At 41.6% G+C, this 26,796-nt stretch overlaps 1 protein-coding gene across 1 annotated transcript in view; it reads left to right on the top strand.

Annotated features, from left to right (window-relative positions):
• Nucleotides 1-6: 6 nt before the first annotated feature.
• GAB2 (GRB2 associated binding protein 2) overlaps nt 7-26,796 on the top strand; it is a 213,509-nt gene continuing 186,719 nt past the window's right edge. Inside the window, exon 1 of the mRNA XM_023209315.3 lies at nt 7-139. Within this exon, the coding sequence (XP_023065083.2) occupies nt 65-139 (75 nt within the window). The 5' untranslated portion in view covers nt 7-64. The remainder of the gene's footprint in view (nt 140-26,796) is intronic.

The raw sequence follows: 26,796 nt of genomic DNA, 5'->3' as shown, positions 1-26,796 counted from the left end.
GCCCCAGCTGCCCGAGCCCGCGCCCTCGTCCGTGCGACCCAACGGCGGGCTCCAAGCCGGCAGCATGAGCGGCGGCGGCGACGTGGTGTGCACCGGCTGGCTGAGGAAATCGCCTCCCGAGAAGAAGTTGAGGCGCTATGTGAGTGCGGGCGCGGCCGCCGAGGGGCGGGCGGGCGGGGTGCGCTCCGGGGCCTGCGGAGGGGCGGGGGGCTCCCGGAGGGGCGGCAGGCTGGGGAGCTCGGGCCCGGAGCCACGGGGGCCGGGGGCGAGGAGCGGCCGGGGGCGTGTGGGGTACCTGCACACCTGTCACAGGTGCGCCGCCGGGGGGCGGGGCGGGGCGGGCGGCAGGTTGAGGCTGCGGCTCGTGCTCCGCCAGGCGGGCGCGGCGTCGGCGCCTCCCCAGGCGGTCTGCCCGTAAACTAAATATAGTGTCGAAGTTTGTATTGATGGCTTCTGGAGACCGAGAGAGTTGACTCTCGGGGCTGGGGCTCCGCGGCGGCCCCTGGCAGCTTCAGCCCACAGGTCGGGGAGAGGGCGGGAAAGGGGGGCGTAGGCTGTGGGCCCGCGCGAACGGCCCCACAAAGGGCGAGCGCCTCACGCCCTCTCTTTCCCTTTCTCCGCCCGCCCCTCCCGGCCGCCGGCCTCACTCGGTCCGCGGCTGCATCACCGGCAGCGTCAGCGGCATGTGCAGCCCTTGTATTAAGTGACTCATTTGTTTGTCCCCCTTCTCTCCCTTTATTCCGTTCGTCTCTCACAGGCGCCTCCCCCGACCCCGGTGTGACACTGCAGTTTGGTCCCCGTGGCTGGCCCGGGTTTGGGACCGGGCAGCACCCGGGTGTCTGGGGTCGGGAGAGATCGAGGCTCTCCGCGGCCAGGTGTTGCCAACCCACAGTGTTTACTGACATCGCTGAAACAGCCTCTTCCCTCTAGGTGGGGAACTGGCAGTTTGGGGGAGGTGGAACGGCGTGGCGCTGAGCCGTGGGGTTCTGGCGTTTTTTTTTTTTTTTTTTTTTTTTTAAACCGCTCTCCCCAGAGGATGCCTTGCCTGGTGAGGTCAAAGTACAAGATGGTGCCAGTTACTGAGATTTTGCCGAAATGGTCCTGGGGTAGTCGCGGGAGTTTGGAAGTGGGGGTAAGGTGGCTGGAAGGTTTCAAGGTCTCTCATCTGCTCCCTCTCGGTTTCCCATGAAATGCCCTTGTTTAACGGGCTGTGGTGCGGGACTCCGGGATCACTCCCACAGCCTGGAAGGGAGCCTTGCCTCCAGCTGCAGTGCATCAAGGGAGCTCGGAATAGACCCTGCCCTCTGTCAGCTGCACCAGTGGCTGTCCATGGGGGGAGAAGCAGAAGCCTACCAGAATTTCCTGTCTTGGCTCCCCAGATCAGAATCAAGGGACTTCTGGCCTCTGGACTGAGGAAGTGACATTCTGTTTTTCAAAGGAAGTGGTGTTGTTGCGGAGTGCAAGTGTGTGTGTCAATGAAATCAGGCTCTTACGTAGATGTTTGCTAGGAAAAAAAAATCTGATTTAGCACATGACTTTTGAAAGTGGACGTGGATTTATAGGAGGGATGAAGCAGTGAATTGTTCATCTCAGTTTGAAAGCTCATTTTTAGGAGTGTCTATGTAGCCAAAGTATAATTATTAAGAAATAAATTTTTTTCCTCTTCAGGCTTGTATCAGTTCGTTAGGAAGGTTGAATACTTTAATTAGGATTAAGGAACAGTGATTTACTATTAACAATTTTTTTTTTTTTTTTTTTTGAGAGGGAGGAGTCTCGCTCTGTCACCCAGGCTGGAGTGCAGTGGCGCGATCTCGGCTCACTGCAAGCTCCGCCTCCCGGGTTTACGCCATTCTCCTGCCTCAGCCTCCCGAGTAGCTGGGACTACAGGCGCCCGCCATCTCGCCCGGCTAGTTTTTTGTATTTTATAGTAGAGACGGGGTTTCACCGTGTAGACCAGGATGGTCTCGATCTCCTGACCTCGTGATCCGCCCGTCTCGGCCTTCCAAAGTGCTGGGATTACAGGCTTGAGCCACCGCGCCCGGCCTTACTATTAACAATTTAATAAATATTTTTAAAACTTTGTCCCAAAGAGCTTCCAAAAATTATCTTTACAAATAGATTTCCATACAAGCTAGTGGAATAGAGTGTCCACAGTAAAAAAAAAAAAAAAAAAAAAAGTGACCCTTAGTTTTCAAATTTGAACACTACACTAAACCTTGAAACTTGTTTTTGAAACTATTTGCAAACAGTATGACATTGTATCTCCATTTGAGTTACCGCTCCTTGAACGCTCACCAGACTCTCTTTATGACCCATTTCTTGGGTGTTTTTGTTCCCAAACAACTTTAGTTCAAAATAACCAGGTTTGGAGGCATTTGGGTCAAGCACCTTTTTCACTCATTTGAACGAATCTAGAGTCGTGTGATGGCCTTAGCCTCTCTTTCCCATCTTCCATGCACCTTCAGCCCATCAGGTGTCAGACCTTTAACAGCTTTCAGTAATAGCTTTTCTTAGGCTAGGATGTGATGTGTTCACTTACATGACTGGAAGCCTCTGCCCTTTCGGAAGTTCAGTTTCCCCCCAATTGAAACTGCTGATCTGTGTAACCTTAAGTTTCTGGGGAACAGTATCCTTTTACACCTACTGTTTTTGGGGGTATTGAGAATTTTTGCATCCTGTTGTAAGTTAAAACTCTGCTAGTTTGCTTATTTCAGTAGAGGCCCGAGTTCATCAGAACCAAACTTGGAAAGTATTTCCCAGCCCCATGGCTGTATATTTACCCCAAAGTAGCTGCTGCTTCTGGTATACATCGTAGTCATGTTATATTGTAGACTGAGAAGTCCTCATTATAAGAATGCCTCAAGCATATGAGATAAGGGGAAAAAGTAGTTGATGAACTAGGTTATAACTATTTAAAACGATTTTTTAAAAAACTGATTTAATTCAAAGGCTGGGCTCAGTGGTTTATGCCTGTAATCCCAGCACTTTGGGAGGCTGAGGCTGGCGGATCACTGGAGGTCAGAAATTCGAGACCAGCCTGGCCAAAACCCCATCTCTACCATAAATACAAAAATTAGCTGGGCATTGTGGAGGGCACCTGTAGTCCCAGTTACTCAGGAGGCTGAGACATGAGAATCGTGTGAGCCTGGGAGGCTGAGGTTGCAGTGAGCCGAGATTGCACCACTGCGCTCCAGCCTGGGTGAGAGAACGAGACTCTATTTCAAAGAAAAACAAAAAACTTATTTAATTCAGAAAGACAAGGAGGTGCAGAGGGGGGAAACATCTTAGAAGAAGCAAAGGCAAATGAGCAATTAGTTTTCAGGGATTTTTTCATCAGCCTTTTCTAGTTAATTATAAGTATAAAAGATCTATCTGCTATTTGCTGAGTGCTCTGGAGAAATTACAAAAATGACTTTGGAAAATGCAGACTATTGCCCCTGGGGCATCCTGATACGGTTGCAGTGGGAGGTTGGCAGGAGTAACAACCCTCCCATCGTGCCTCAGTGTATTTGTGTGTGTATGCATGTGCATGCAAATGCATATACACGTACATGTATATAAATCTGAAACAGAATTTTCTTGAGGAAAAACATTTTATTAATATGACCTACACTGCATTGTAGTTTTCTATCAATTTCACTGGGTTAAAAGATTTAGGGAATAAAATTGGCAGACTGCCCCCTGGTGGCTAACTTGAAAGTTGTGCACAAATTTTAATGAACAACTGCATTAAGGTAACAGTAATTGTTTATTTCCATTGTATTTATTAAATATACTTATTAAATCTATGTCCCAGGTACTTGATCAGGTGCTTGGAATAAAAATTCAGTAAATAAAAAGAAAAAACGTTAATCCAGCCTTTCAGTTTTAGCAATGGCTTTGCCTTCTCCTTCACAAAGAAAATTGAAATGATGAGGGAGTAGTTGTCTGTGCGTCCATGAATGGCCACACTTTGAAATTTACCTATATCTGCATAGTTCCTTTCTTTCTTCTTTCTTTCTTTTTTTTTGACAGAGTTTCGCTCTTGTTGCCTAGGCTGGAGTGCAACGGCACAATCTGGGCTCACTGCAACCTCTGTCTCCTGGGTTTAAGAAATTCTCCTGCCTCAGCCTCCCAGGTAGCTGGGATTATAGGCATGCGTCACCACGCCTGGCTCATTTTGTATTTTTAGTAGAGATGAGGCTTGACCACGTTGGTCAGGCTAGTCTTGAACTCCTGACCTCAGGTGATCCGCCCACCTCAGCCTCCTGAAGTGCTGGGATTACAGACATGAGCCACCACGCCCAGCCTGCGTAGTTCCTTTGTGGTTTCCTTAGAGTGGACGAAGTGCATCTTCTATCTGAGCTAATCTTGCTACTTATACTTTGAATCATATCTTCTCCTCCCTACTCAAATAATTCTTATCCTGTAACACATCTTCAACTTCTTTCCCTCTCTGTACTCTCTCCTTTTCTTCAAGGTAAACTTGGTGGTGGTTTATGCAGTCTTCCTTTCTCCCACCTTTTTCTCAGTCTGCTGCAGTGGAAACGTACTTTGTTATTTACCAAAGCTGTTCTCACAAAGGCAGCAGCGATACCCAGGTCACTAAATTCAGAGGATGATTTTTTACTCCTCATTTTAATTAATCTCTTCACTGCTGGATCGTAGTTGACCACTCTTTTTAAAAACACCTTCCTCTTGTCTTGGCTGACACTATAAATGCCTGGTTTTTCTCCTTTTCTGGCTACTCTATATCTCCTTTGCTAGACTGACCCCTTTATCCAGTCCTTAAAGGTTGAAGCTTCTGGCCAGGTGCGCTGAGAGGCTGAGGCGGGCAGATCATGAGGTCAGGAGATCGAGACCATCCTGGCTAACACAGTGAAGCCCCGTCTCTACTAAAAAAAAAATACAAAAAATTAGCCAGGCATGGTGGCGGGTACCTGTAGTCCCAGCTACTTGGGAGGGTGAGGCAGGAGAATGGCATAAACCTGGGAGGCGGAGCTTGCGGTGAACAGAGATTGCGCCACTGCACTCCAGCCTGGGTGACAGAGCCAGACTCCGTCTCAAAAAAAAAACAAAAACAAAAAAGAAAACAGTTGAAGCTCTTTTATAGTTATAATGGCTGTGTGATTGATTTCTCCCCTTTGGCAACCTTGTCCATTCTACTGGCTTCAGTTATCATTTGCATGGTGGTCATCAAGTTAAATTTCCATCTCAGAGTTGTGTTCTGAACTTCAGACTTACATATCCAAGTGTTAACTGGGCATCTCTATTTGAATGTTTCCCAGTCAACACAAACTCACCACTTGCAAAACTAAACTCTTCTTTGTTCGTCTCTTGACTCCACATCTGCTCAGTAAACAGTGCCACTAAGCACCCACTTGTTCAAATGAGAAACTTGGGACTCATCTTTGACTCCCTGTCACCCACTATCCCACATCTAATCTGTCACCAAAACCTGTTAGTGGTATCATCTAAATATCTTTTGTTTATATGCTTCTTCATCCCCACTGCCATGACTTTTAGGATTAATTATTTTCGTAGCCATCTGTTGAGCAGTTACTTTGTACCAGGCACTATGCTTAGACCATTGATCTTTTAATATAGTAATTTAGCGGTATAATAATGGAAGCGACTTGCCCAAAGTCATCTAGCTTTGTCCTAAAGCCTGGGCTTTAAAAAAAAATTAAACATTTCATTTTGAGGTAATTCTATATGCACATCTAGTTGTAAGAAATAGTAAAGATTTATGCAACCATTATCCAGTTTTCCTTAATGGCAACATCTTTCAAAATTATACTACAATATTGTTTGGACGAACGGAGGCAGGATGGTGCACTTCCGGGTTCTTCTTCACCACCAACTCTTCCCGTGTGTGCGAGAATGCAGCTGACGCCCGGGAAGGTGCAGATTAATCAGGCATGCACCAGGTGATGTCAATCCGAGGAGACCAAGATTTAGCCGGTGGCACCTGCGGAGCGCCCCCCCTCCCCCGACATGCCCGTGAGCCGCCTGTTGCCCTTCCACTCCTAGAAAAGTCGCTCCCAGCAGATGCGCCGGGGGCGGGCTTTCTCAGCCCCCACTCTTGTCGGGACTGTATTAGAAATTCCGCCCCCGCCCCCCCCAGCTTCGGTCCCTGAAGCTAGATGACCAAAGAATAAATTTGCAGTTTTGCTTTTAGCCTTGCCTACTCGCTGGTTCTTTCGTGCCCACTCTGGTGGTCTTAGAAAAACAAATCAAATATCACAATCAGTATATTGACAATGATACGGTCAAGATACAGTATACTTCCATTATGATAGGATTTTGTATGTTGCCCTTTTATAATTATATTCACTATCATCCCACCTCTACCACATCCTTAATTTATGACAACCACTAATCTGTTCTCTGATGTTTCATGCGTGTTATTTAAATGGATTTATGCAGTACTTAAGATTTTGAACTTTTTTTTATTCAGCATAATTCTCTGGAGATTCATCCTCATTTCATGTATCAACAGTTACTGCTTTTTATTGCTAGGTAGTGTTTCATGGTATGGATGTACCACAGTCTGTTTATTTAACCATTCACCCATTAGTTCTCATTTACATTTCCCTTGTGGTTAATGATGCTGAACATCTTATCATATGATTATTTGCCATCTATATATCCTCTTTGGTCAAATGTCTTCAAGTATTTTGAGTATTTTCTATATAGGTTTTGTTTTTTTTTTGAAACAGAGTTTTGCTCTTGTTGCCCAGGCTGGAGTGCAGTGGCATGATCTCAGCTCCCTGGGTTCAAGTGATTCTCTTTTTTGTTGTTATTTCTTTTTTCTTCTTTTCCTTTTTTGAGTTGGATTCTCGCTCTGTCGCCAGGCTGGAGTGCAGTGGCACAATGTTGGCTCACTACAACCTCCGCTTCCCAGGTTCAAGTGATTCTCCTGCCTCAGCCTCCTAAGTAGTTGGGACTACAGGCGTGCGCCACCACGACCAGCTCATTTTTGTATTTTTAGTAGAGACAGGGTTTCAGGATGTTGACGGGGATGGTCTCAATCTCTTGACCTCATGATCCGCCCGCCTTGGCCTCCCAAAGTGCTGGGATTACAGGCGTGAGCCACTGTGCCTGACTTTCCGGGTTTTCTTTTTTCCTACACATTTTATAGGTTTATGTTTTTCCTTTAAGTCCATGATCCACTGTGAGTTAATTTTCATGTAAGATATGAGACTTAGGTTGAGGTTCTTTTATTGTTGTCATTGTTGTTGACAAAGCCATTCTTCCCTTTTTCGTCTTTGTCAAAAATCAGTTGTATATATTTGGGTCTGTTTCTGGTGTCTCTCTTTTGGTCCATTTTTCCATGTGTCTGTCCCTCTGCAAGTACCACATAATCTTGCCAACTATAGCTATATCGTAAGTCTTGAAATCTGGTAGCCTGATTCCTCTACTTTATTCTTATTTTTCAAAGTGTTTTAGCTATTCTATTTTCTTTACCTTTCAATACAAATTTTAGAATAATCTTGTTTATGCAAAAAAAAGTCTTGCTGAGATTTTGATAGGAAGTGCATTAAGCCTGTGTACCAATTTAGAAAGAAATTACAGCTTTACTATATTAAATCTTCCAATCCATGAATTTATTTTACATTTATTTATATTATCTTCCTTGATTTCTTTTTTTCTTTTCTTCCCCTCGCCTGCCCCCAACCCCCCACTCCCCACCCCGACAGAGTCTTGCTGTGTCACTTGGGCTGGCGACAGTAGCACAGTCATGGCTCATTGCAGTCTCAAATTCCTGGGCTCAGCCTCCTACTGTCTCAGCCTCCCAAGTAATTGGGACGACAGCTACCTACCACCGTACCTGGCTAATTTTTTTTATTATTTGTAGAGACAGGGTCTCCCTATGTTGCCCAGGCTGGTCTCATAAACTCCTGAGCTTAAGCAGTCCTCCCACCTTGGCTTCCCAAAGTGCTGGGATTATAGGTGTGAACCACCATGTCTAGCCTTCTGGAAGAGATGGTGTAGAACTGGTATAATTCTTTAAACCTTTGGTAGAATTCTCCAGATTAAACCATCTGGATCTGGAAATGTCTTTGTTAGGAATTTTTTACATTTTTAATGTAATTTCCTTAATAGATACAGGGTTATTCAAATTATCTACTTCATATTGGGTGAATTATAGAAGTTTGTTTTTCAAGAAATTGGTCCGTTCTGTCTAAGTTGTCAAATACATGTGAGTGGAGTTATAGTATCCTGTATTATGCTTTCAGTGTCTGCAGGCTCTGTAGTGGGTCTATTGCTTTATTTATTTTTTTAACTCTTATTCCTGCATAACGACATTGCTTCATTATTATTTTTTGTGTTTTGAGTCAGGATGTCACTCTGTCACCCGGGCTGGAGTGCAATGGCATGATCTCAGCTCACTGCAACCTCCACCTCCCAGGTTCAAGCAATTCTCCTGCCTCAGCCTCCCGAGCAGCTGGGATTGCAGGCATGTGCCACAATGCCCAGCTGATTTTTATATTTTTAGTAGAGACAGGGTTTCACCATATTGGCCAGGCTGGTCTCAAACTCCTGACCTTAAGTGATCTGCCCACTTTGGCCTCCCAAAGTGCTGCAATTACAGGCATGAGTCACTGTACCCGGCCTCTGATGTTTTTTATATATGAGTTTAAATTATTCATTTGAGACTTTTCCTCTTAATGTATTCATTTAGTGCTATAAATTTCCCCCTCAGCACTGCTTTAGCTGTGTCCCACTAATTTTGTTAAGTTGCATTTTCAATTTTTATTTGTTCAGTGTATTTTTTTTTTTTTTTTTTACTTGAGACTTTCCTCTTTGACCATGAATTATTTACAAGTACATTGTTTAGTTTCCAAATGTTTGGAGATTTTCCCATTATTTTTCTGTTTCTGACTTTTAGTTGGAGTTCATTGTGGGAGTAGAGTAAGTTCTATTTGATTTCAGTTATTTTTAACTTGTTAAGGTTTGTTTTATGGCTGAAAATGTGGTCTATCTTGCTTTAGGTTCCATGGGTACTTTGAAAAGAATGTTTATTCTGCGATTATTGGGTAAAGTATTTTATAAATGTCAATTAGATATTTGATAGTGATACATTTAATTCTATATCCTTGCTGATTTTTCTATCCAGTTCTTCTGTCGATTGTTGAGAGATAGGGGTTGAAGTTTCCAACTATAATTGTGAATATTTCCATTTCCCATTTCAGTTCTGTCAGTTTTTATTTCACATATTTTTTTTTATTATTATTTTTTTTGGAGATGGAGTTCTGCTGTTGTTGCCCAGGCTGGAGTGCAATAGCACGATCTTGGCTCTCCGCAACCTCTGCCTCCTGGGTGCAAGCAATTCTCCTGCCTCAGCCTCCCAAGTAGCTGGGATTACAAGCATGTGCCACCACACCCAGCTAATTTTGTATTTTTAATAGAGACAGGGTTTCTACATGTTGGTCAGGCTGGTCTCGAACTCCCGACCTCAGGTGATCCGCCTGCCTCAGCCTCCCAAAGTGCTGGGATTACAGGCATGAGCCACTGTACCCAGCAGTGTTTCACGTATTTTAGAGTCTCTGGTAATTTTTTTTGCTCTGTCTACTTGTTATCTATTATTATAGCCTATATCTGATAATACAGTTATTCCTGCTTTCCTTTTATTGATATTCACATGATACATCTTTTTCCATTCATTTACTTTCAACCTACCCATGTCATTGTATTTGAAGTGATTTCATATAGGTGGCATATTTTTGGGGTGTATTAATCGGTTCCTGCACTGCTGTAAAGAACTACCTGAGACTGGGTAATTTATCAAGAAAAGAGGTTTAATTGGCTCACAGTTCCACAACTGTGTAGGAAGCATGGCTGGGAAGGCCTCAGGAAAGTTACAGTCATGGTGGAAGGTGAAGGAGAAGTAAGCATATCTTACATGGCTGGAGCAGGAGGAAGAGAGTGAGGGGAGAGGTGCTACACACTTTTAAATAACCAGATATCACAATAATTCACTATCACAAGAACAGCACCAAAGGGGAAAGCCACCTCCATAATCCAATCATTTCCCATCAGGCCCCACCTCCAATATTTGGGGATTACAGTTTGACATCAGATTTGGGCAGGGACACATACCCAAACCATATCATGGTGCATGTTTTTAATCCACTCTGCCGATTTATGTCTTAATTGGCATATTTAAATTTACATTTAATGTAATTTCTAATATGTTAGAGCTTAGTTCTGCCGTTTTATTTTTTGTGTTCTGTTCTCATTTGTATTCTTCTTGCCTTCCTGTGAGTTTCTTGAATATTTTTTAGAATTCTATTTTAATAGTGTTTTTGAGTGTATCTTTCTATACAGCTTTTTTAGTGGTTGCTCTAGGTATTATACTGCACATACAACAATCAGTTGGTGTCATCTTATAATCTAAATGAAGTCTGTATCATCATTTTGCAAATTTAAGTGTAGAAACCTTACCTCCCTTTTGCCCTCCTCCATGTATGATTATCTTAAATATTTTTTCTGTATCAGACAGTGCTATAATTTTTGCTTCAATCATTAAACCTAATTTGGAAAATTCAAAAGGAGAAGGAAAGACTTTAATTACATTTTTGTTTACTGTGTACTTTCTTCTTTGCTGATGTTTTCAGGTTCCTCTTTTTTTCATTTCCTTTCTGTTTGGAGAACTTCCTTTAGCCATTCTTTAGGGTAGATCTGCCAGTGATAAATTATCTTTGTTTTCCTTCTTCTGAGAAGGTCTCATTTTCACCTTCATTCTGATGTTTTCACTGGATATTGAATTATTGAGTTGACACTTCTTTTCTTTGAGCACCTGTAAAATATTGCATCCTTTCCTTCTGGCCTGCATAGTTTCTAATGAAAAATCCATGGTCATTCCAATTGCTGTCCGTCAGGAGGTAAAATGCCATTTCTTTCTGTCTTCTCTGTCTTTTCTGTCTTTCTGTCTTTCTGTCTTTCTTTCTGTCTTTCTTTCTTTCTTTCTTTCTTTCTGTCGTTCTTTCTTTCTGCCTGTCTTTCTTGATAAAGTTTCGTTCTTGTTGCCCAGGCTGGAGTGCAATGGCACGATCTGGGCTCACTGCAATGTCTGCCTCCCAGGTTCAAGCAATTCTCCTGCCTCAGTCTCCCTGGTAGCTGGGATTACAGGCGCTCACCACCACACCCAGCTAACTTTCTGTATTTTTAGTACAGACAGGGTTTCACTATGTTGGCCAGGCTGGTCTTGAACTTCTGACTTCAGGTGATGCACCCACCTCAGCCTCCCAAAGTACTGGGATTACAGGAGTGAGCCACCACGACCTGCTCCCGTCTTTTTCTCTGGATGCGTTCAATGGTTTTTTTCTCTTTAAGAATTTTGCGATGTGTCTTGGTGTGGAATTTTTTTTGAGTTTATCCTATTTGGAACTCACTAAACCTACTGAATCTGAAGGTTTATCTTCTTATTACATTTGAGAAGTTTTCACCCATTGTTTCAAGTGCTTGTTCAGTCCTACCCTCTTTCTTGTCTTCTTCCAAAAATCCAATAACACAATTGTTAGATCTTTTGTTGTGGTTCCACAGCTTCTGTAGACTCTGGTCATTTTTTTTCAGTCTTTTTTCTCTGTGTTGTTCATACTGGGTTATTTCTACTGTCCTGTTTTCCCATTCACTGATTCTTTTTCTCTGTTCTCACTATTCTGCTGTTGAGCTCACTGATGAACTTTTTATTTTGGTTATATTTTTTCAGTTCTAAAATTCCATTTGGTTTTTCTTTACATCTTCTATTTCTTTACTGAGACTTTCTGTTTCTTTTTGGAGGCTTTCCAATTTTCCATTTGTTCCAAGCATATTTGTACCTGCATTTTTATGATGACTCCTTTAAAATACGTGAAAGATAATTCTAACAGCTTTGTTACCTCAGTGTTGGCATCTATTGATTGTCTTTTTCATTCCATTTGAGATCTTCCTCATTCTTTGTATAATAAGTGGTTTTCTGTTAAAACCTGGACATTTTTGGCCAGGCGTGGTGGCTCACACCTGTAATCCTAGCACTTTGGGAGGCGAAGGTGGGTGAATCACCTGAGGTCAGGAGTTCGAGACCAGCCTGGCCAACATGACGAAACCCCATGTCTACTGAAAATACAAAAATTAGCCGGTCATGGTGGCAGGTGCCTGTAATCCCAGCTACTGGGGAGGCTAAGGCAGGAGAATTGCTTCCACCCAGGAGGCGGAGGTTGCTGTGAGCCAGGATCACGCCATTGCACTCCAGCCTGGGCAACAGAGCAAGATTCTGTCTCCAAAAAAAAAAAAAAATAAATAAACTTGGACATTTTTATATTATGTTGTGGTACTCTGGATCTAATGTAAACCTTGTGTTTTATCAGGATTTCTCTGACCCTGCTCCATCGTGGTAAGGGGACACTGCCTTAGTACTTCCAAGTAGAAGTTGAAGTCCAGGTTTTTCATTCCACCTCCATTGACACTCCCGATAGGAAGGCAGTCTTCATTACTCCTGTGAATGGTTGAAGGTTCCAACTTCCCATGTGGTCGGTCTCCAGTGACTCCACAGGGATGGGTGCCTTATTACCAGTTTTGGGGTATGAATATCTCAGCTTTCTACTTGGCTATCTTTGACAGTACCCTAGCAGGTGTCACCTGGCCTCAGTGACAACCTCTGAAAGGTAGAAGTCTAGGTTCTCACTCAGTTTTTGCTGCTGTGGGTGAGGGTTGGACCAGAGTTTTCTCTGCAGTGTGTGGCTGGAGTAGAGCAGTTATTGTTTAGCAGTTTCATCTCTTGCTAGGCTGCCCCTTTCCCAGTCCTTTGGCTAGAGAGAGCAGACATTCGTTGGGAATTTTTTGGTCTACACAGGTTGGTGTTTCTGCCATGCTGGCTGCTTCAGCTCCAAGTCTGAGATATATGAGGCATAAAACTCATGGAATTTATCACTGTGTCATTCTTTGGGTTCCAGGGTCTCTAGCACATCTGCCGCCTTCTTTTCACATTTTAGATTCTTAAGTTTGTTTTATATATAATATCTAAGGATTTTAGTTGTACTTAGTGGTGGGAATAGGGAAAAGTATGTCTGTTCCATTTACCCACTGTGTATGGTCTTGAATGTTGCTTATACAAAAGCACTTGTTGCCAATAAACATCTAGTATAGTGTGGCAATTACTAGATATTTTATTCCCATGTTACCAGAGGAGAAACTGAGCACAGAGCTTAAGTGCCACACATGGTAAGTAGCAGACCCAGGACTACAAACCAAGTCTTCTCATTAAAATCCATGTTTTTGGCCGGGCATGGTGACTCTCGCCTGTAATCCCAGCATTTTGGGAGGCCTAGGCAGGCGGATCACGAGGTCAGGAGATCGAGACCATCCTGGCTAACACGGTGAAACCCTGTCTTTACTAAAAATACAAAAAATTAGCCAGGCGTGGTGGCGGGCACCTGTAGTTCCAGCTCCTTGGGAGGCTGAGGCAGGAGAACGGTGTGAACCCGGGAGGCAGAGCTTGCAGTGAGCCGAGATTGCACCACTACATTCTAGCCTGGGTGACAGAGCGAGACTGCATCTCAAAAAAAAAAAAAAAAATCCATGTTTTTTCCATATGTTTTCTGTGAAATAGGATTCTGCCTTTTTTTTTTAATTTTTACTTTTTATGGATACATAATAGTTGTAAATATTTATAGAGGCATGAAATTTTGATACAAGCATATAATGTGTGCTTAGGAGACTCATCACTTCAAATGTTTATCATTTCTTTTTGTTAGGAACATTCCAATTCCACTCTTGTTATTTTGAAATATACAATAAATTATTGTTAGGTATACTTGATCTATCTTGCTACCAAATACTAGATCTTAGTTCTAACTGTATTTTTATACCCATTAACCATCCCTTCTTTTTTTTTTTTTTTTTTTTTTGGAGACGGAGTCTCGCTCTGTCGCCCAGGCTGGAGTGCCCTGGCGTGATCTCAGCTCACTGCAAGCTCCGCCTCCCGGGTTTACGCCATTCTCCTGCCTCAGCCTCCTGAGTAGCTGGGACTACAGGCGCCCGCCATCTCGCCCAGCTAGTTTTTTGTATTTTTTAGTAGAGACGGGGTTTCACCAGGTTAGCCAGGATGGTCTCGATCTCCTGACCTCGTGATCCACCCGTCTCGGCCTCCCAAAGTGCTGGGATTACAGGCTTGAGCCACCGCGCCCGGCCAACCATCCCTTCTTTATACTTCTCTTCCCACTGACTTTTCCAGTATCTGATAATCATTATTGTTTCTCTGTCTCCATGAGTTCAGTTTTTTAGCTTCCACGTATGATTAAGAACATGCAGTGTTTAAATTTCTGTTCCTGGCTTATTTTGCTTAACATAATGTCCTCCAGTACCATCCATGTTGCCACAAATGGCAGGATTTCGTTCTTTCGCATGGCCGAATAGTATTCCATTGTTACTTGTTTTCAAGACAAGGTCTTGCTCTATCACCCAGAAGTGTAGTGGTACAGTCTTGGCTCACTGCAGCCTCAACCTCACAGGCTTGAGCGATCCTGTCACCTCATCCTCCTGAGTAGCTGGGACTACAGACATGCAGCACTCGGCCTGGCTAATTTTTTGTTTTATTTTTTGCAGAGGTGAGGGCTCACTATGTTGCCCAGGCTCATCTCGAACTCCTGAGCTCAAGTGACCTTCCTGCCTTGGCCTCCTAAAGTGCTGGGATTAAAGGCATGAGCCACTGTGTCCAGCCCTGAATAGTATTTCATTGTGTATATGTACCACATTTTCTTTATGCATTCATCGATTGATGGACACTTAGATTGATTCTGCGTCTTGGCTACTGTAATAAGCATGGGAGTGCAGATATCTCTTCAATACATTGATTTCCTTTCTTTTGGATATATAGCCAGCAGTGGGATTGCTAGATCATATGGTAGTTCTATTTTTAGTTTTTTGAAGAACTACCATACTGTTTTCCATGGGGGCTGTATTAATTTACATTCCCACCAACAATTTATGAGGGCTTCCCTTTCTCCACATCCTTGCCAGCATTTGTTATCACTTGTTTTTTTTTCTGTACATACTTAGCATATTTTACAAAAAAAAGAGAACTTTGAATGCCAGCATATATGACTCTGAGTTCCTTGTATATTCTAGTTATTAATCCTTTGTCAGATGAGTAGTTCGCACATATTTTCTCACATTCTGTGAGTTGTTTCTTCACTTTGTTTATTGTTTCCTTTGCTGTGCCAAAGCTTTTAAGCTTGATGGGATCCCTTTTGTCCGTTTTTGCTTTGGTTGCTTGTGCTTTTGAGGTCTTCCTCAAGAAATCTTTGCCCAGACCAATGTCCTGGAGCATTTCCTAAATATTTTCTACTAATAGTTTTATAGTTTCAGGTCTCATATTTAATTCCTTAATCCATTTTGATTTCATTTTTAAATAGTGAGAAAGATAGGGGTCTAGTTTCATTCTTCTGCATAAGGATATCAAGTTTTCCTAGAACATTTATTGAAGAAACTGCCCTTTTTCCAGTGTGTGTTCTTGGCACTTTTGTCAAAGGTGACTTCTGCCCTACTTTCGCATAGCTAGATCTAATCTTCTGTTTACTATAGTCCATTTGCAAAAAGGTAGCCATTTACAAATGTTTAAATGACGAAGTGATTTTAAACTTACATAGTACTGCCATAATTATCCTGCAGTTTAACTCTTTAAAACTCAAGCGTTTATTAATTTTCTTCTTAAGCTATAGGGTAACCCTAGCAGTTTTTAAACATTTACACTTGGTAAATACATTTAAGTGATTCGCTATCCTTGATTAGTGTCTTAGTCCATTCAGGCTGCTATAACAAAATAGCCTTAACTGGGTGGTTTATAAGGAACAAACACTTACTTATAAAAGCTCTGGAGGCTGGCAAGTCCAAGATCAAGGCACTGACACATGCAGCTTCTGGTGATTGCCCACTTCCTCACAGACAGTGTCTTCTGTTGTGTCCTCACATGGTTGAAGAGGGAAAGAGGCTCCTCTGGGGTTTCTTTTATAATGTCTCTAATCCCATTAATGAGTACTCTGCCCTCATGACCTAATAACTTCCCAAAGGACCCACCGCCTAATACTGTCACTTTAGGGATTAGGATTCCAACATATGAATTAGGGTGGTGGGGTGGGCTGGGGCATTGTGAGGCATAAGCATGCAGTTCCTTGCAATAAGGTGATTCTTTAAATTTTATAAAAGGTTACTTTTAAAAGTTTACTCATGTCCAGGTGCGGTGGCTCATACCTGTAATTCCAGCACTTTAGGAGGCCAAGGTGGGCAGGTCACCTGAGGTCAGGAGTTCGAGACCAGCCTGGCCAACATGGTGAAACCCCATCTCTACCAAAAATACAAAAATTAGCTGGGCATGGTGGCATGTGCCTGTGATCCCAGCTACTCAGGAGGCTGAGGCAGGAGAATTGCTTGAAACTGGGAGGTGGAGGTTGCAGTGAGCTGAGATTGTGCCACTGCACTCCAGCCTGGGTGACAAGAGTGAAAGTCTGTCTCAAAAAAAAAAAAAAAAATTAAACAGAAATGAAAATGTATTAAGTATAATTTAGCTCAGTAATTTATCAAACAATTAGTATGTGCCAAGTGCCCAAGTTCTGGGACTGCAAGGAAGAAAAAGCAAAGGCTTCCTTACTTCTGGCCCTGACTAGATAGAAGTAAGCCAAGAGAAGGCTTTTCAGGTGGAGGGACCATTAAGAGTGTAGACAAGGTGGCAAGGACACTAAAAACTGTTTGGTGTTGCTGGATTATCAGCAGGATGATTGGAATAGAGGGTTTTGAAGCTGGAGAGGTAAGAGAGAATACCTGGGCTGGTAAGAATGGGGGAGGGGAAGGTCTTCAGAAACTAGAGCCCATTCAAGATTTGTTTGTAGACCATCCTAGGCAGCCAGGGCAGTATTCCAACAGATTATTTGAATATTTAAATAAATACTCTATTTGGATCAGATAACCAGATGGAAATTCCTTTTAGTAGGTTTCTGTCGTGGTCTTAATCGCTGGATTATTTCTTTGATTGTGTTCACAGCATTAAGGAGACTGTTCTAACCGGTTCAAGGCTAGTCTCCTGAGCTTTTTTATCATTCACATTGGATCACAACTTCTCATTTGGAAGCAACTCAAGCGTCCATCAGCAGATAAATGGATAAGCAAAATATGACGTGTGTGTGTTCATATATATATACACACATATACATATCACATATATGCTGTCTGGTATACATATATGTACACATACATATACACACACACTGGAATACTGTTCAACCTTAGGAAGAAAACTTTAATACATGGACATGCTTCAACATAGATGAACTTTGATGACATTATGCTAAATAAAATGAGCCAGTCACAAAAGGACAAATACTGTGTGATTCTACTTATATGAGGTACTAGAGTAGTCAAATTCGTAGAGACAGAAAGTTTAATGCTAGTTGCCAGGGGCTAGGAGTAGGGGACAATGAGCAGCTATTGTTTAATGAGTACAGAGTTTCAGTTTTGCAAGATAATGGGTTCTGGATTTTGGTGGTAATGGTGGCAACAGCAATATGAATGTACTTAATGCCACTGAGCTGTACACTTAAAAGTGATTAAGATGATAAATTTTGTAATCTGTACATTTTATGACAGTTTTTTAAAAAATCTCACTTGGTAGAGGTTAGTAATTGGTCTTGCTAATATTTCTAACCCAAGAGAAAATACAGGATGGAATCTCCACAGCCATGAATAATTATGGAATATTCTCTCAGTGACATGTAAGGACCTGAGGCAATGAAGTTGCACAGAGCTGGAAAACATGCCTGCTGCTTCACTTAATGAAGCAACCTTTTTTTTTTTTTTTTGTGAGACAAAGTCTCACTCTGTCACTCAGGCTGGAGTGCAGTGGCACAGTCTTGGCTCACTGCAGTCTCCGCCTCCTACGCTTAAGCAATTCTCGTGCCTTAGCCTCCAGAGAAGCTGGGATTACAGGCTGCACCACCATGCCTGGCTAATTTTTTTGTATTTTCAATAGAGATGGGGTTTTGCTCTGTTGACCACGCTGGTCTTGAATTCCTGGCCTCAAGTGATCTACCTGCCTCAGCCTCCCAAAGTGCTGGGATTACACACATAAGCCACTGCACCTGGCCTTAATGAAACAACTTTGATGTTGCTTTTTATCTCTAGCTAGAAAGGGACAATGGGATATGGTAATTTCAAGCTTATAAGAAATGCTGAGAAATACAGGTTCCTGAGCAGGCTGTAATCTACATCCAAATTAATTTTGACAGGTGTTTATAGAGCATATACTGTATTCTTTCCCTTCCCAATGTAATAAATCAGTACTCAGCCCTGACTTCAAGGCATTTGCAGACTAAAAAGACTAGAAGTCTACATGTGAAACAGAATGATGCCCTTTTATGGAGTTATCCAGGCACCAAGTTGCATGAAGGCAAGTGCTCTTGGTGTAGAAGTTGGAGGGGCTTCCTGGAATAGGAGGTGGACGTGTGAGCTGGACTCAAGAAATAAGGGCCTAGGAAGGAATATGGTGTTCAAAATGAGAAAGAGGTGGTGCACATGGGGTGTGGGACCAGTAAAATTCCATCCAGAGTGGAGGAATCTGTAGCAGAAAGCAGGAAGAGTTTTGAAAGTTGAGAGCTGGGGCAAATATTTTACAATTCCCAGTAAATGCCTTAGGTGATAGGATGACATTTACTGATAAAGGGCATCACTAACTCGGCGAGTCTTTCCCTCTCAGATGGCAACTCCTTCAATGTGAAATATCAGTGTATTTTGACAATGTTTATGTTCAGAAGACCTCTCAGTGTTTCAAAGGCCTTAGGGTCATTAAGCAAATGACTTAAAAGAATTAATTCACTGAGACCACTTCATTGTCTTTAAAGTTAGACTAAAGCTTCTTACTTCATTGGATTTGCAGGTTTATGAGAATAACATGTGAAAAAAATCTTAGCAGTGTCTAGTCCAGAGTATTAAGTGTTGGGGGAGGTGGCATAGGGATGATGTTGACTTATATTTATTAACCCATTCATAGGAACTCTGAACATGAGCGTGGGTGTCTTCACATCCCTTTCAAATTTGGACCATACCTGGAGTGTACAATGTCAGAACATAACTGAAATTCTCAAACTGGGAATTTCACATCTAGCACATCAAATTTTAGGGAGTTAATTTTTCCTGAAAGAAACATCTCAGGGGTCTGCCAGTCTGATGGAAGGGAAATTAAACCACACAGGGATTTGTCTGAAGCTATGACTTTGGCTAGTCCCTGGGAAACAGGTGTTTGCTGGGGGATGTAAAGATCAATATGTGAGATCCTGGGGCCAGTGTTTGAGAATGGTTTAAAACGCAAAAACTTCTCAGTAAGTGGTAACCCTTCAAAGCTCAGCTCAGGTTGCCTACCCTGCAGGATCCTCCAAAGTGAGCCGCCTTCTGGGCTTGCTCCCATGACACTTTTTTCATCTCTACTTCACCATTCTCACGTTGGTCTATCAGTCTCCCTTTGCTAGATTAGGAACCCTTTACTTGAGACTGTAAGCAGCTTGGTGCAGGCTTGATGCCGCTTGTCAGGCAGCAGCTATCATCAAGGTACTTTCAAAAGTCACTGATCTTCTTTACAACTAATTGCCCCTCTACCCATTTTCATGCTGGCTTCTTCTTATTTATTTACTTGTCAGAGTAGTGAGTGAGTTCCTTAGGATCTTTCAAAGTGATCAGTTAGGGTATTTTTTAGTATTATCATAAGCTCACATGTTTAAACATATTCCATGCATTTGAATCTGTTAGAGATGTTATCCTTATTGAAAGTCAGATTGTCCTATCTTTAACCAGCAGGAGCCTCTTCAAGTTGATTTCTGGATCCTTTTGACATGACTCTACTAATCTTTGATAATTTCTTTGCTCTCTGGTATGACAAGATGTTCCAAGTTTATTTTGTACATTTTCTGACCCAGACCTGGAATTAGCTAGCCATTTCCTCAGAGTCCTGGTTTCTTTTAGTGAAAGTGATATGCCAAAATCCATGATGGGCACTAAGGGTGCTAATTGCTATTGCTGTTATTTTGACCACACACTTATATTTTACATGGTTATAACCAACATCAGTTATCACTTTGTATTTTTTTATTGTAACTATCATTGTGAATGTTTTCACTTATATCTACATAGTATTTTTTCCAATTTTTAATTACGAAAAATTTCAGTCATACACAAAAGTAAATGGCATAAAGAATATTGATGCACACAATTTCAAATCTTATCAAGGTTTCATCACATTTCATCTATCCATTTTTCTGTTTCTTTGCTGGAATATTTAAAACAAATACTAGACATGTACATAAGTCTTATAAATATCACGTAAGTGAATGTACCACACCTGTGCGCACATTCCCCCAGTTAAACATTTGTTACTTCCAGTTATTCAGTGTCATATACAGTGCAGGCCTGTCGTGTCATACAGGTGGCATGTCTGAGAGTTTCACCCATGTTCATGAGTCATAACATTTGGGTGTCATTAACTGTTACCACAGTTCATTTGGAAGATTTTCTCAGGCAGACAGTGTATCTTTCCTTAGTGTGCATTGGAAGAACATACCAATTGGAGTTCTGCTGGCTTGCAAGAGCAGGGGAAAGTGCTAAGTTTTACATATAGTATCATGAGGATTGTTGAAATGAGTTTGTTGCTTTGATCTTTTCATATAATTTCCTAGAGGAAAACATTGAGTATGGGCCAGGGGTGTGTGTGTGTGTGTAGCTATTCACAGGCATGACCATAGCACACTACAGCCTCAAACTCCTGGGCTCAAGTGCTCCTCTCACGTAGCCTCCTGAATAGCTGGGACCATAGGTGCACCACTGTGCCTGGATTTACTTTTTTGGATACCAACAGACACTACAACTTATTGAGGCTAAAACCTGTTAGAGGTCCACTTGAAGATACTGTCGTTAACAGATAGTAACTATCTACAGTGTACATCGTATTCCCCTCAAAGTTTATAGTTTTGTTGGGGAAGCAGCTTGAATTATAATGCCAGGCAGTACATACTACAAAAATGACAAAGACCAGTGCCATAGTAGTCCAGAAGAGATTGGTCTAGTGTGGTCAGTGAGGTAAGTGTTATAAGACCTATGTTTAGATCTTACTTGTGGATACTCTGCCATTTCACCTCTCTGCACTCATTTCCTCGTACATTCATAGGACTAATTTCACCTGCCACCTTGTGGCAGCCATTCCTGTACCATCCGCCTCATCAGAATGAATTATGAAGCTCCTTCCTGCAGCTCACCTGTGTCACTGTCAGGCCTCAGTTCCACTCAGTAACTGTTGGTTTACACTGTGCTTCCCCTAAAATGGTAGCTTTTCGAGTGCACCATGCCCTTTGTTCATGTTCTTGTAACCTTGGTACCTAAAGCACAGTAAGTTATTGGTTCATTAGTGCTTTATATGCTTTTAAGTTTTGAACAAATATTACTCAGAATTGGTTATATTGCCTTGGCAAAAAAAGAGTTTGAACTGGAATTGAATTGAGAATGTGATTTGGTTTGGGATTTTTTTTGTTTCTTTGTTTAGCAACAGGTTTTGGAAACTTTCATAGGATACGCTATTAAAAACGGAATTTTTTTGTTAATACTTGTTTTATTCACAATAAAGTAATTATAAACACACATCACAAAAAATAAACAACAGTATTAATAAAGAGCACTTGTAATACTCCTGTCAAGCCTAAACATTAATATTTTAGAGTATTTCCTAGTCTCTTTTTCCTGTATTTATATGTGCTATGTATATTTTATGAAATGAGGGTGAGGCTTTGTATGCTTTAAGCTAATATATTGAAAATATTTCCCTGGCTGGGCGCAGTGGCTCACGTCTGTAATCTCAGCACTTGGGGAGGCTGAAGTGGGTGGATCACCTGAGGTCAGGAGTTTGAGACCAGCCTGACCAACACAGAGAAACCCCGTCTCTAGTAAAAATACAAAATTAGCCCGGCACAGTGGTGCATGCCTGTAATACCAGCTACTCAGGAGGCTGAGGTAGAAGAATCGCTTGAACCTGGGAGGCGGAGGTTGTGGTGAGCCAGGATCGTGCCTTTACACTCCAGCCTGGGCAACAAGAGCAAAACTCCACCTTAAAAAAAAAAGAAAGAAAAAATATTACTGTGTGTCACAAAATAGTCATCTACAACATAGGTTTTAATGACCACAGAGCTTCTCAAGCATGTGTAATAAGGACACTTTAAACCAATATTTTTACTGGTTCTTGATGTTGAATTAAATTATTTTAATTATTACTTTACCAAAATTTGTATCAACAAAAACTGAGGTGTAAACATGTTCTTATAGCTCTCTCACAATTATAGATCAAAAAAAATTTACAAATGCAAAACTTAAGAATCCATATAATTCACATTAACAACAGTAGATATTTTGCTGAAACTAAATTGGTGATTCAGATGTGAATATGGCACTTCTTTGACCCCTATCTGTCCTGTGTCCCATACTTTTTTCCTACCACATTTCTTTGTTTGAACTACAGTGAAACTTTGTGTAGCAAGCCATTGTCTTTTAATTGGTATGACCACATTATTATTATTATTTTTTTTACTATACTTTAAGTTCTAGGGTACATGTGCATAACGTGCAGGTTTGTTACATATGTATACATGTGCCATGTTGGTGTGCTGCACCCATCAACTCGTCAGCACCCATCAATTCATCATTTATATCAGGTATAACTCCCCAATGCAATCCCTCCCCCCTCCCCCCTCCCCATGATAGGCCCCAGTGTGTGATGTTCCCCTTCCCGAGTCCAAGTGAGCTCATTGTTCAGTTCTCACCTATGAGTGAGAACATGTGGTGTTTGGTTTTCTCTTCTTGTGATAGTTTGCTAAGAATGATGGTTTCCAGCTGCATCCATGTCCCTACAAAGGACGCAAACTCATCCTTTTTTATGGCTGCATAGTATTCCATGGTGTATATGTGCCACATTTTCTTAATCCAGTCTGTCACTGATGGACATTTGGGTTGATTCCAAGTCTTTGCTATTGTGAATAGTGCCGCAATAAACATACGTGTGCATGTGTCTTTGTAGTAGCATAATTTATAATCCTTTGGGTATATACCCAGTAATGGGATGGCTGGGTCATATGGTACATCTAGTTCTAGATCCTTGAGGAATCGCCATACTGTTTTCCGTAATGGTTGAACTAGTTTACAATCCCACCAACAGTGTAAAAGTGTTCCTGTTTGTCCACATCCTCTCCAGCACCTGTTGTTTCCTGACTTTTGAATGATTGCCATTCTAACTAGTGTGAGATGGTATCTCATTATGGTTTTGATTTGCATTTCTCTGATGGCCAGTGATGATCATTTTTTCATGTGTCTGTTGGCTGTATGAATGTCTTCTTTTGAGAAATGTCTGTTCATATCCTTTCCCCACTTTTTGATGGGGTTGTTTGTTTTTTTCTTGTATATTTGTTTGAGTTCTTTGTAGATTCTGGAAATTAGCCCTTTGTCAGATGAGTAGATTGCAAAAATTTTCTCCCATTCTGTAGGTTGCCTGTTCACTCTGATGGTAGTTTCTTTTGCTGTGCAGAAGCTCTTTAGTTTAATGAGATCCCATTTGTCAATTTTGGCTTTTGCTGCCGTTGCTTTTGGTGTTTTAGACATGAAGTCCTTGCCCATGCCTATGTCCTGAATGGTACTACCTAGGTTTTCTTCTAGGGTTTTTATGGTATTAGGTCTAACATTTAAGTCTCTAATCCATCTTGAATTAATCTTCGTATAAGGAGTAAGGAAAGGATCCAGTTTCAGCTTTCTACTTATGGCTAGCCAATTTTCCCAGCACCATTTATTAAATAGGGAATCCTTTCCCCATTTCTTGTTTTTGTCAGGTTTGTCAAAGATCAGATGGTTGTAGATGTGTGGCATTATTTCTGAAGGCTCTGTTCTGTTCCATTGGTCTATATCTCTGTTTTGGTACCAGTACCATGCTGTTTTGGTTACTGTAGCCTTGTAGTATAGTTTGAAGTCAGGTAGCGTGACACCTCTGGCTTTGTCCTTTTGACTTAGGATTGTCTTGGCAATGCGGGCTCTTTTTTGGTTCCATATGAACTTTAAAGCCGTTTTTTCCAATTCGGTGAAGAAACTCATTGGTAGCTTGATGGGGATGGCATTGAATCTATAAATAACCTTGGGCAGTATAGCCATTTTCACAATATTGATTCTTCCTATCCATGAGCATGGTATGTTCTTCCATTTGTTTGTGTCCTCTTTGATTTCACTGAGCAGTGGTTTGTAGTTCTCCTTGAAGAGGTCGTTTACATCCCTTGTAAGTTGGATTCCTAGGTATTTTATTCTCTTTGAAGCAATTGTGAATGGAAGTTCATTCCTGATTTGGCTCTCTGCTTGTCTGTTACTGGTGTATAAGAATGCTTGTGATTTTTGCACATTAATTTTGTATCCTGAGACTTTGCTGAAGTTGCTTATCAGCTTAAGAAGATTTTGGGCTGAGACGATGGGGTTTTCTAAATACACAATCATGTCATCTGCAAACAGGGACAATTTGACTTCTTCTTTTCCTAACTGAATACCCTTGATTTCTTTCTCTTGCCTGATTGCCCTAGCCAGAACTTCCAACACTATGTTGAATAGGAGTGGTGAGAGAGGGCATCCCTGTCTTGTGCCAGTTTTCAAAGGGAACTTTACCAGTTTTTGCCCATTCAGTATGATATTAGCTGTGGGTTTGTCATAAATAGCTCTTATTATTTTGAGGTACGTTCCATCAATACCGAATTTATTGAGCGTTTTTAGCATGAAGGGCTGTTGAATTTTGTCAAAAGCCTTTTCTGCATCTATTGAGATAATCATGTGGTTCTTGTCTTTGGTTCTGTTGATATGCTGGATTACGTTGATTGATTTGCGAATGTTGAACCAGCCTTGCATCCCAGGGATGAAGCCCACTTGATCATGGTGGATAAGCTTTTTGATGTGCTGCTGAATCCGGTTTGCCAGTATTTTCTTGAGGATTTTTGCATTGATGTTCATCAGGGAGATTGGTCTAAAATTCTCTTTTTTTGTTGTGTCTCTGCCAGGCTTTGGTATCAGGATGATGTTGGCCTCATAAAATGAGTTAGGGAGGATTCCCTCTTTTTCTATTGATTGGAATAGTTTCAGAAGGAATGGTACCAGCTCCTCCTTGTACCTCTGGTAGAATTCAGCTGTGAATCCATCTGGTCCTGGGCTTTTTTTGGTGGGTAGGCTATTAATTGTTGCCTCAATTTCAGAGGCTGCTATTGGTCTATTCAGGGATTCAACTTCTTCCTGGTTTAGTCTTGGAAGAGTGTACGTGTCCAGGAAATTATCCATTTCTTCTAGATTTTCTAGTTGATTTGCGTAGAGGTGTTTATAGTATTCTCTGATGGTAGTTTGTATTTCTGTGGGGTCGGTGGTGATATCCCCTTTATCATTTTTAATTGCATCTATTTGATTCCTCTCTCTTTTCTTCTTTATTAGCCTTGCTAGCGGTCTGTCAATTTTGTTGATCTTTTCAAAAAACCAACTCCTGGATTCATTGATTTTTTGGAGGGTTTTTTGTATCTCTATCTCCTTCAGTTCTGCTCTGATCTTAGTTATTTCTTGCCTTCTGCTAGCTTTTGAATGTGTTTGCTCTTGCCTCTCTAGTTCGTTTAATTGTGATGTTAGAGTGTCAATTTTAGATCTTTCCTGCTTTCTCTTGTGGGCACTTAGTGCTATAAATTTCCCTCTACACACTGCTTTAAATGTGTCCCAGAGATTCTGGTATGTTGTATCTTTGTTCTCATTGGATTCAAAGAACATCTTTATTTCTGCTTTCATTTCGTTATGTACCCAGTAGTCATTCAGGAGCAGGTTGTTCAGTTTCCATGTAGTTGAGCGGTTTTGATTGAGTTTCTTAGTCCTGAGTTCTAGTTTGATTGCACTGTGGTCAGAGAGACAGTTTGTTATAATTTCTGTTCTTTTACATTTGCTGAGGAGTGCTTTACTTCCAATTATGTGGTCAATTTTGGAATAAGTGTGATGTGGTGCTGAGAAGAATGTATATTCTGTTGACTTGGGGTGGAGAGTTCTATAGATGTCTATTAGGTCTGCTTGGTGCAGAGATGAGTTCAATTCCTGGATATCCTTGTTAACTTTCTGTCTCGTTGATCTGTCTAATGTTGACAGTGGAGTGTTGAAGTCTCCCATTATTATTGTATGGGAGTCTAAGTCTCTTTGTAAGTCTCTAAGGACTTGCTTTATGAATTTCGGTGCTCCTGTATTGGGTGCATATATATTTAGGATAGTTAGCTCTTCCTGTTGGATTGATCCCTTTACCATTATGTAATGGCCTTCTTTGTCTCTTTTGATCTTTGATGGTTTAAAGTCTGTTTTATCAGAGACTAGGATTGCAACCCCTGCTTTTTTTTGTTCTCCGTTTGCTTGGTAGATCTTCCTTCATCCCTTTATTTTGAGCCTATGTATGTCTCTGCATGTGAGATGGGTCTCCTGAAGACAGCAGACTGATGGGTCTTGACTCTTTATCCAGTTTGCCAGTCTGTGTCTTTTAATTGGAGCATTTAGTCCATTTACATTTAAGGTTAATATTGTTATGTGTGAACTTGATCCTGCCATTATGATATTAACTGGTTATTTTTCTCATTAGTTGATGCAGTTTCTTCCTAGGCTCGATGGTCTTTACATTTTGGCATGTTTTTGCAATGGCTGGTACCTGTTGTTCCTTTCCATGTTTAGGGCTTCCTTCAGGGTCTCTTGTAAGGCAGGCCTGGTGGTGACAAAATCTCTAAGCAT

The sequence above is a fragment of the Piliocolobus tephrosceles genome, chromosome 13 (assembly GCF_002776525.5).
Source record: "Piliocolobus tephrosceles isolate RC106 chromosome 13, ASM277652v3, whole genome shotgun sequence".
NCBI lineage: Eukaryota > Metazoa > Chordata > Mammalia > Primates > Cercopithecidae > Piliocolobus > Piliocolobus tephrosceles.
This window is presented reverse-complemented; position numbering and strand designations above follow the sequence as displayed.